Source organism: Varroa jacobsoni, unplaced genomic scaffold, assembly GCF_002532875.2.
Source record: "Varroa jacobsoni isolate VJ856 unplaced genomic scaffold, vjacob_1.0 scaffold_134, whole genome shotgun sequence".
NCBI classification, from domain to species: domain Eukaryota; kingdom Metazoa; phylum Arthropoda; class Arachnida; order Mesostigmata; family Varroidae; genus Varroa; species Varroa jacobsoni.
This window is the reverse complement of record NW_019213036.1, coordinates 370,046-380,683: the sequence shown is the minus strand read 5'-3', so window position 1 is coordinate 380,683 and position 10,638 is coordinate 370,046. Positions and strand designations below refer to the sequence as shown.

General features: G+C 36.9%; 2 protein-coding genes across 2 annotated transcripts; both read left to right on the top strand.

Moving 5' to 3' along the window:
* Window positions 1-2,243: 2,243 nt before the first annotated feature.
* Window positions 2,244-6,139, top strand: Ufd1 (ubiquitin fusion-degradation 1-like). Its single transcript, XM_022847148.2, has 6 exons — window positions 2,244-2,521; window positions 2,975-3,157; window positions 4,045-4,344; window positions 4,491-4,589; window positions 4,738-4,937; window positions 5,904-6,139. Exons 1-6 carry the CDS (start codon window positions 2,519-2,521, stop codon window positions 6,034-6,036), a joined length of 918 nt encoding a protein of 305 aa, XP_022702883.1. The 5' UTR covers window positions 2,244-2,518; the 3' UTR covers window positions 6,037-6,139.
* Window positions 6,140-7,110: 971 nt separating this feature from the next.
* Sec61beta (Sec61 translocon subunit beta) lies at window positions 7,111-9,522 on the top strand. Its single transcript, XM_022847181.2, has 2 exons — window positions 7,111-7,452; window positions 8,320-9,522. Exons 1-2 carry the CDS (start codon window positions 7,341-7,343, stop codon window positions 8,481-8,483), a joined length of 276 nt encoding a protein of 91 aa, XP_022702916.1. The 5' UTR covers window positions 7,111-7,340; the 3' UTR covers window positions 8,484-9,522.
* Window positions 9,523-10,638: the final 1,116 nt, after the last annotated feature.

The window sequence follows — 10,638 nt, the reverse complement described above, 5'->3', positions numbered from 1 at the left end:
TAAAACACGCCACTTAACAACGTCGTACATTGAATACACTGCGTGCAATCAAAACCACGTTGACGTGAATTTTTCGTAAAGGACAAGACAATAAACTAAGTGCTCTCAGAAAGAGCATTTGATACCCTTTTCATCAGAGAATGAAGGTTATTACCTAACAGACAGGTTTCTAAGAAGCGACCATTTCCAAAAGCCAGAAAGTATATGTATAGCTGCAATCAGCTGTCAGAATCGACTTAAAATACGCGTGGTTTGTTTGCGCAATAATTCGTATATATTAGGCGCCGATTATTTTTATCCATCCTTTATTCTGCGAAGCCAGTCGCACAGTTGTGTATTGGTATCCAGTGAAGGTGGATTGCGTCCGCCCCGATTCGGCCATCTTTTACGGTTTTTCCTATTGGACAAGTTATGAAAATTTCATTACATAGTTTCATAGAACAGATCGCATTAAACGGATAGCAGTTTGGGCAGCTAGCCACCGTGACGCGAAAATACGTAATTAGTACTACGACCATACTACGAAAATACTTCTTTTTCAATTTGAAATATTCCAAAATAAAAGCGAGTCAGAATCGTGATTATTTATCGTAGTTCTAGAGATCCCTTTGAAAAGAGTCGATTTGAATCAATTTTTTATAAAAAGCACTACGACTGTCATCGATGTAACATAGAGTAGCACAGAACTGATTTGTTAGCATTTTTTATAAGATAGTGTTATCACAGAAAAAATATTGTTTAAAGATCTTGATTACCCTTGTTTATTTAGCAAATGACAATTTGCTAAGATTAATATGAGAGAGGCACCTGCAGGGAAATATCGTTGTTCTTTGTATAAATTTTTGCAGACGGAACACGTGCCTTGCTCTTAAAACTGACAATACTAACTACAATAGGAGATGCCATTGAGCCTATAGGACTATTTTCTATAACAATATCTCTATGTGCGGGATAATTTTTTGTTCGAATGGTCAATATGTTTATGTTCAACAAAATAGTATCGTTGCTTTAACATATTCTGTTTCAAACATTTTGTGTTGGTTCCGTATTGGTAAATTTGCTAAACATTTGAGACTTCTGTTAGCGGGAACCGACAACTGCTATAAGCGATAGGTTGGTAAAAAGATAGTACTGGTTGTACTTTCCAAATCCGGTTCGGCTTCAGCGCTGTAATATACCATCTATAGTCTACTTTGTCATATTTTGGCAATGCGTCGTTGGGTAAGTCTTTTTCTTAATAAGTATACTCGTAATAGTCATTTCGAGTACATAACCTGATTTATTGCAGGTTAACATGCGTGATAACATGTATAGGTAGCGTGACTGCTTATCTTGATAATAGTAAGAGTAGAACAAACCATTTATAAATATGTTTTCCAGGAATAAAAGTGAATAGTCCTTCGGAATCGCCTTCGGTAGTAATGTGTTTTTATTGCGCTTTATGATTTTGGCTGAAATATCCATTCCGAGATCATTTTATCAGTGAAATTTAAAAGAAATCAGAGAAATCAGTGGTAATTCTCCTTTATTATGAGATATGCTTCATCGCTGTTATTATGTGAATCCTTTCTCATAAGTGAGATTTTACGAAATGCCTTACCATAACATTTCCCCGAGATAGACATTAACTGCCGAAATCGGCAATTCAAAATAAATAAATAAAATAAAAAATAAAATAACAGACCTTCTTTCTCAAAAAGAATCTAGCTGTATAAACATGAGCGCCGAGACCTAATGGCCGTCATTTTTCAGCATTACATGTTACAAAGTTAATGGGAGGGAATTGTACTACGCATACGCACGCTGCTCTGTTCCACATACATACAAGCGTACATATATATATATATATATATATACACTTCATTCAGAAGATCCTAGGCTTATTATTCAAGCTTAGTTTAAAACAACGCTTGGATCTTAGCTTAATGTGTGCCAAATTCTACCTGCTTCATTTGTAACAGAAACAAGTACCTGTGTTTTATTGTACGTTTTTGCTACTAAGGCAGTCGTTTGGTTAATGTTTAAACAAATTCCGATTCAACCTTTTTACATACGAACGATCTTATAGGTATATTCTTAGTAATTCGTCGAATTAGCGCTGGGTATATTTTAGTAAAATTAACCGAGAACGGGCGGGCGAGCGAGCGAGCGAGCAATTTGAAACGTCGATATCCATGCTCTCACCTATGGTCCTGTGTTGAAATCTACTCATAGGATTGAAATATACATAGAGCGGTTTCCAAAACACAAAGGGAACATGAAAGACAGTTGTAGTGGGTTTGTTGATGCTTGTGTCTAAGTGGGTTTATGATACAGCAGATTTTTTGTCAGCTGGTCGGTTTTTTGGAGGATAAGTGCAACTGGTTCGATTCTAACAACGTGGATAAAACAGAAAAGGTTGCGTAGCATAAATTCACTTGGAAATACTCACTTGACGAAATCCTGATTCTCATGTGAATCCTCGGAGGATTTTTGCCTGTGGTCCAACGATTCGTCGCCGCGACTCTCATCTTACAAAATGGTAAACTAAATAGGAAATAAGTAGATGAGAAAATATGAATTCCGTTTTTTGTAGTTGAATAACCCTATTGGTGCTAGTAGTGATTTTGCGTACGTTATGTAAACTAATTATTATCATAACACTTTCGTGCCAATTTGCAGAGCTGTTAAAAAATACTGCAAAGAGTTGTTAGGACATTTTACTTAAGTAGTAGGTATGGTGTTGGCACGCCTATAAAAATGGTCCATTATAATCATTTGATAAGGAATAAATTTGATTTATTTCCCGCACTATACAGGCAAGAAAATATTTGTATCCGAGCACTTTTGATTACTAACAATTCGATCTATCTATTAATTAAAACATGAAAGTCGTAGCATATCCACGTTACTGCTTCGTATATTACATTTTGAAATCCACTATGTAATACTACACCACTATTAATGTATATGCTAATGCCTTTTTTTGTTTCAGTTTGGCATTGAAATGTATCCAGATGTTCACCGAACGTTCACGTCCGAATATCGGGCATTCTCGGTGACAATGCTCCCTGGTAACGAGCGTCGTGATGTCGAAAGGGGGAACAAATTTCTCTTGCCACCATCGGCACTCGATTTGCTCACACGTCTAAATATTACGTATCCTATGCTCTTTAAGGTGAGCAACGCCATTTGCATTGCATAAAAAATATATACTCAACAATTTATTAATCTGAAAGAAGCAAAAATTCGTCAGCCCTTGTTAACATTTAGCCGATGTATAGGCGATTGTAAAACGCCTTTTTTATTAATCGGCGTATATTACACGAAAGAAATATGCTGCAGATAGCTGCAGAAAACATTAAAGGGACCACGAGGAAGCTAAGTAGACATTACTGAGGCAGGACATTTTTTTCCTCGGCAAATTGCAACTTTTCTGAAAGGTTAGTCAAAGTTTATGCTGCCATAAAGAAATTCACATAATGTATAAGCTCGTATGAATAGGAAAGTTTTCTAAAAAGTTAAACAGTGATAAACCTCAGCTCCTGATATGTGGCCTCGTCTGATAAGAGCAAATATTAAATTTCCTATCTGATTAGGATAGATAATCGCTAAATAATCTGCGTCTTGTATTGCCGCACTGGACAATTTTACTGGACAGTATTAATAGACAGGTTCACTTTTCACCGAGTTGCCTTAATCTCCGTGGCAATACCTGAAGTATCTTGCGGCCATTTACATGTACCTTAGGACTGTGTTTACGAAGTCAGCAACGTATTTGGAGTACCACAAGTTTCTACTGTACCTTATTCCTATGATGTTTTCTTTAAAAGCTAGCTGCAATTATTGCAACTAAGTCTAATAGTGATAATGCTCCAGTGATATGAAACTGTAATATGCTTGCAACCACAAAAGCCAGTTAAAAAATGTTATTCCCATTAAGCAGCCAAATTCAAAAGATATCAAGAATACATCACAACAACCAATATTTACTTCAGCGTTTTTCTAGCCTTTTTCGAAAGTTAAATTTATCTCCTTTTTCTAATTACTTTCAAAATTTCGTAGATTGTCAATCGACGCTTAAATCGTGAAACGCATTGTGGCGTTTTGGAGTTTTCTGCGGAGGAAGGTAAATGCTATCTTCCTTATTGGATGATGAAATATCTTTGTTTGGACGAGGGCGACTTATTGTACGTAGAAAATACTCAGCTTCCTGTCGGAACGTTCGCAAAGTTCCAGCCGCAGTCTGTCGATTTTTTGGATATCTCCAACCCAAAGGCGGTTCTCGAAAACTCTCTACGAAACTTCGCGTGTCTTTCAGCGAACGATACGATTGTTATCGAGTACAATGAGAAGCAGTACGAGGTTCGTATGGTGCTTTCAGCATACAGATATAATTGATTACGATATCTTTGTATTCACATCTTACTCTCATTAGCAGAAGTACTATCCGCAGAAAAAACTAAATGAAAAAAAATATTCCTATGTTTAAATTTCCTATAAATTTCTAGGTGTGTGTGCTTCAAGTTCGGCCTGGGAACGCGATCTCCATTATCGAATGTGATCTCAACGTTGAATTCGCAGCGCCTGTCGATTATCAGGATCCTCAAGTAATTAGCAATCAAAACATAAAAGATCACTCAAAGTCGGTGCGAAATTTATAAGATATTTGCGAGTAAAAGAGAAAGAAAGAGAGTATTTTTGGCAAGAACATCTAATGTATAAAACTAACGCCAGAGAGGCTTATTTCCATTACAGGACTCTAAGCCCTCTCAAGAAGAGATGGACTTCGCTCTACCCAAAGTGGTTATCGAGGAACCTAAAGGCTTCAAAGCTTTCGCAGGAACGGGTAACCGGATTGATGGAAAAACAAAAAATCTAGAGATAGATACACTTTCCGATGGTGATTCCCGAACAAAGTCAGGCTCAAGTAAACAACGTGGTGTTCCCGATTATAGGTGAGTTAATGGCAGTCGTTAATGAGTTTTTATGTGGCTCTCGAAGAAATCCGTGGAAGATTTTTATAAGCCAGAGTAGACTATTCTCAATAAAATGTAAAAAATTCAACTTATTGAAGTTGCTCAGCAAGCCATTTTTGACGCACCTAAGCTTTTAATACAGAAATCAAGCCACTTTATAAAAAGAAATACAAATTACTAATTGAGTCGTCCGAATGAGCCACAACGGTAAGTCTTTTTGAGGCTTTTGAACTTTTTTGTGTCCTGTGAATCAACTGGTCATTTTAAGCTCTTGTGTTTCTTGAACTTCTGAGCGCTATGAGCGCGGAATTTAGTTTCGTTGGAATTTTTTGTGTGTAGCACATTTAGGCGATACTTACCATGGGTTCATAAATAAACTCATACTATTACCGATATATACTATCGAAAAAATTATTTGCGGAATAAATAAGGAATATTTTGAAAATGATCAGTTAGTGATTTGGATTTTGATGCTGTAATCGCAATGACTGGTACTTGTATTGAATAAACAAGACCGTCAAAAATGTCATACGCTAGCGCGTACAAAAATTATGTTTAAATATCTGTTTTCGTGTAAATACCGATCTAAAATAAGACATAAAAGGAATTTTCATCTTAGACATGCCGCCCGATCTACATATATTTATTGAAGAGATTATTAAATTAGATTATGTGGACTCCCAAAATCTAATCAACTCAAGGCTTAACCAAGGTATGATTCTGATGAGGTTTTTATAACTTCGGAAGGCCACTTGCCAAGATGTATTCCACATATAGACTGAAACAGCTGAGCATGAAAATAAAAACAAAGCCAGCTCTGATCCATTGGGCGTTATAAAGTGCGAACAAATGCGGACCTCGTTATGGGTCACCCCCTACCTAGACCCATTTTCACCAAATTATTCTCTTTTCGGATAAATTATTTTTATTTGAATTGCATTACAGATGGAAACCGGGTACGATAACTTTTATTCGTATGAAGGACAAAAAAGAAGATAACGATAAAGAAAACGGCGAAAGGAAAGCAGCGTTTCCAGGGACAGGACAGACTTTAAAAGCGAAGAAAAAATCACCTTAAAAGGCGAAATCGTTTATCTTTGGTTGATTTTTAAAAAATATCTAAGTTGGCAATTTAATGCAGAGAATTTCAATAAACACGTGTACAAATTTGGTACTCTTAATGTTAGTTCCTCTCTATCCTACGTAGAAAATAGTTAAGTAGAGCGTGGTAAATGCTACATGTCCTCTTCGTACATGCAGAAAGAATATTTATTGAGTTGACGATGTTACCTAGCTTTAGCATCAAAGATTTTTTCATTTCTGGCAAGCTTATCTACTGTCATGAATATGCTTATTGATTGGTCTTATACTGAATATTCTAGAGTACTACGGGCGTCAAAACGCGGAGCATGATTTTCGATTCCAGACGGAAATAAACTGCAATCTTCTTGTGTGGGCAAATGTTGCTTTTCTAACATTGCCATTCGACTGACCATACGTGGATTGCCCCGATTCATACTGGTCACCCACATGTATACGCCGTTACACATTACGTATATATTTCGGGCCCAACAAAAATCGCACTTAAGAACTGCGGTTATATCTTTTACTTAATTTAAGGGAGAAATTAGTGTCTGTAAAGGTGTCAATAAGGGTTATTGCAAGATTATTCTGTCATTAATGTATTATGTAGTAATATACTGATGTAATAAGTGACCGCTGAGCTCAATTGAATCCAACCTAGGCTGCCGGAGTATAATACGGAGCTATTTTCTTGCTATTAAACTACAATACCATTACGTCATGTATGGATGTCGAGTCGATTTCTCTGATTCTATCAGGAATATCTAATGGGGATTTGAAGAAATATTTACCCTTTGATTTCTTTTTTGTTTACATATGTTTAACGGCAATACCGGAGGTAAACTCGAAATATTGAAACTATTCTTACTGTAGCAAGTCTGACTAATGATATGCTCTTGTTATGTCGATACATCCTTTCTGCCACATTTTTCTTCATTTACATTTAAATTTGGTATTTTACACTAAAGGTAGGGTAAAAATTTCAAACAACGCTTTTCTGTGTTCAAATTATCCCGCCATTGAAGCGCCGACTCGCGCGAAGTTGAGCTGTAGCTATGTTCGATAATGAATTGTTGTTGTGGCCGCTTCGTGTAGTGACGTGGCTACCAGGCGGCGGTTGCAGCAGCGATACTGAACACATTTTCACAGAGACAGCAGTTCACAAACACGACAGTGGTGGACCAAGTGTTATTAGTATTGTTTAACAGGTTAGTTTGTGTGCGTTTTGGGATTTTTGCTAAAGTGACTTACAAGAGTCGTCTTCTACTTAGCTTGTAAATCAGATTTCTCCAGTGCGATATGCCAGCGCCAGCCTCATCAACAACTGTGGGTGCCGGGGGCTCGAGCCCCCGTGCGGGACCCTCATCAACCTTGCGACAAAGAAAAACCGTCAATCCGAGCTCAGCCGCAGGTAATAAAACCTAGTTTATTTGGTGTAAAACATATATGCCATTTAGCATTGGGTTGCTAAAAATAGAGATGGACAGCGCATTTGAAACGTATCTTGAATTACAAACGTTGCGCAATTTATATCTTACACAGGTTTCGATAAAAATAGTTGCAATTGAGTAGGTAAATACCGATAAGTAAAAGCTGAAGTGTTGCTTGTACCCCAGTTTCTTGTGGTATTGATTTCTAACTCGCTTGACAAGATTGGTCTACGTTGACACGTTGTTCGAATTTGTTCGCAATGATTTAGCGTTCATCACAGCTGACATGTTGAGACGATATAAAGTTTAGAATTGAAACGGGCTGAACCCTTTGGTGTAACGTATGGATTAGGTGTCAGTGTATATTGTTCGCAATTCAATTCGAGAAATTACCATTGTTATTATAAGAACAAAGCCCGGTATTCGGGTTATACAGGTTTGTTCACAAAAATGTCGAAATCTTGCTATTCATAGATAACAGCAATTAGGATATATCAGAATTACTAGCTTCTGTATTACTAGAAATATCTGGTCAAAGTAAATGAAAATTGTTAATAAGCTTAGATAAATGTTCACATTCTCGATATTTTTGTTATGAATAAACTATAGAACCCGCGAAGCCCAAAGGACTGAGTTGTAGGCTTAGTAGCCCTACTTATCGTTGACCAGACAGGGCATGATTCAAAATTATCAGCATCAACAGGTATGACAAGTAGAAGAAAATGTTCTATAACAAAAATCTAAGTTTGGTGTTTAGCCCAAGTTTAGTTTGGTGAAAAAGCAAGTTTCCTGTAACTCTAAAACTAAGCTACAATACCAATTTGACTTGTATTATTCGATTTTCTTAGCTCGTCCCTCCCGACCTCCGGCAAACTCGGGGGGTATGTGGAAGTTCTATACGGACGACTCGCCTGGCTTCAAAGTTGGTCCGGTTCCGGTACTCGTGATGAGCGTCCTCTTCATCTTCTCCGTATTCGTGCTTCACATGTATGGAAAGCTTACCAGAGCCTAAAGAACGGGACGTGAATGCGGCGGGTTATCATCGAAGGACCATTTCATGCAAGAATATCATACCCGCCCAACACGTGCACGACTGCACTATAGACGCATTCCAATTGTAACCAATTCGATTGAATGCCCATTTATTCCCAGATACCCATTATTCCCCTACGGCCCTGTCGAATCACGGGGTTGTTCATCCATAAGGTCGGTCACATTGTGACGTTTAGAAGAGCAAAAATTTCGGGAAGTCTAATTGGCCACAATGTTTAGCAGCGGACTTAAAAGAAACAGTCATAGGTCCTAAATACCTCGTGATCTAGACAGCTTTCTCCGCGCAAAAGCTTGAGGCATTACATTACGATTTTTCTCTTTTTACACTGCAGTCACATAGGATATGTCGTATTGCGTTTTGCATGGAACGGCCGTTATGGTTGTAGTATTAAATCTACAGTGGCGGAGCATGCTGGAAAAGGTGGAGAATTTGTTCAACTATCACTATGTCTGTCGTTGGTTGGCAACTGAATGTATAATCATTTGATGGAAAGATTACTAGTAGAGGCTGGGTGGGCTGCGAAATTCCTTTGGCCTGGATGCGAAGTCGTTTCGTTAAAAAATTGTTAGCAGATGAAACTGTTGCTAATTTTCGACTAAAGGGAATAAAACCATTTTTTAGAGGAAATAAAACGGAAGGAAGAATCCGAAGAATTCAATTGATAACGATACATAAAATCACAATCAAATAATAAGTTTATGAATAAAATTTTATAAGTTCATATGATGAAAGGGCGAAAGGAAATGGTAGTACAGAGAGAACGCTGTGTTGCTAGAACGTTATGCATGGATTTTTTTTATTAAACATTATTTTAAAGAAAGAATAGAAATGAAATGACGAGTGGAAAAAGCAGTAAAGGCTATTTAAAAACATTATGCGGTTGGTCTATGACAAGAATATTGTACATGGATGTTATTGTACAGTTTAAAGAAAGTGCAAATACCTTTAACAGTTTGAAATGTCATCGGGCTTTGGGAAAATAAAAACTGTACCGAGACAGATTGAGTTATTACTTTACGGCCGTATTTGTTTGGCAACGTTAGAAACTATTAGGCTATCAATTTAATTCATCTCACATCAAACATTTTCGCTGAACGGAACGAGCTGTGCGGCTCAAGGAGTTTTATATGTTCTGTAGCGTTCCTCGAATATAATAAAAATCAAAATCGTAGTAATGGTACTAAGGGGAAGTACAAAATGTGCATGCATTTTACGTATTCAACAGTTATAGGAAGCCAATTGTTCTCTTTGCTAATTTCCTAAGAATGTATTCTATAGTCTTCTTGTAAATATACTTATTGATTGCGCATTGCTATTTCGCTCTCTTTTGAGTAATAAATATTTGTTGTTTATTCTCAGTGGTCCAAAGACCCGCGTTTCTCGGTATTTGCATGTTGGTGACTACAACATTAAGTTCTCTACCTAAGATTCCAGAAACCATGGAACAGTAATGATTGACGTTAGACTATTTTAGAAATTAGTTTTTTGATTCTATAAGACGTGATATGAAAGGGTGAGTTCCTTTGGTTCGAAATGGTTTGCATAAAGTTGCCCTAGACCAAAGCCAGTTGTTTAAAATTATAAATGGATATTTCAGGTTCAATTTCTCAAAAAGTCTGGCCTAAAAACGACGTAAACGGGCATAATTGTAAGTTGACATCTGTAATTCGCTCTTTAAAAAGAATTTGACAGATTTAATTGTAGGGAAACTGTTAAAATGTTACTGGTCACAGGAAAACGTTCCATCTGTTTGACTCAAATATAGCTAATTTTGAGTAATGTATAAAACGCTGCTACTGGATTCCTTCTACCTGATTTTTATTTAGGTCGATTTATTCTACAAGTATGTATGTGGACATAATCATACTTATGATATTCACTTATGGTAATAAATGGTAACGATATAGCCAGACTTTGTAAGCACAAACTTCTATAGGATGATGGCTCTATACAAGGAGAGCGCTTACGAATATTTGTGATATTTTTAAGGGAGATTTCGCCGAAGGAACAGTTTTTATGGATATACTATCTGAAAATTTCTTAAATTGCCGAACTGAAAGCCATGAGAAAGGTAGTTGTGCTGTATAGAATATTTTTTTATTGCCACGAAAAA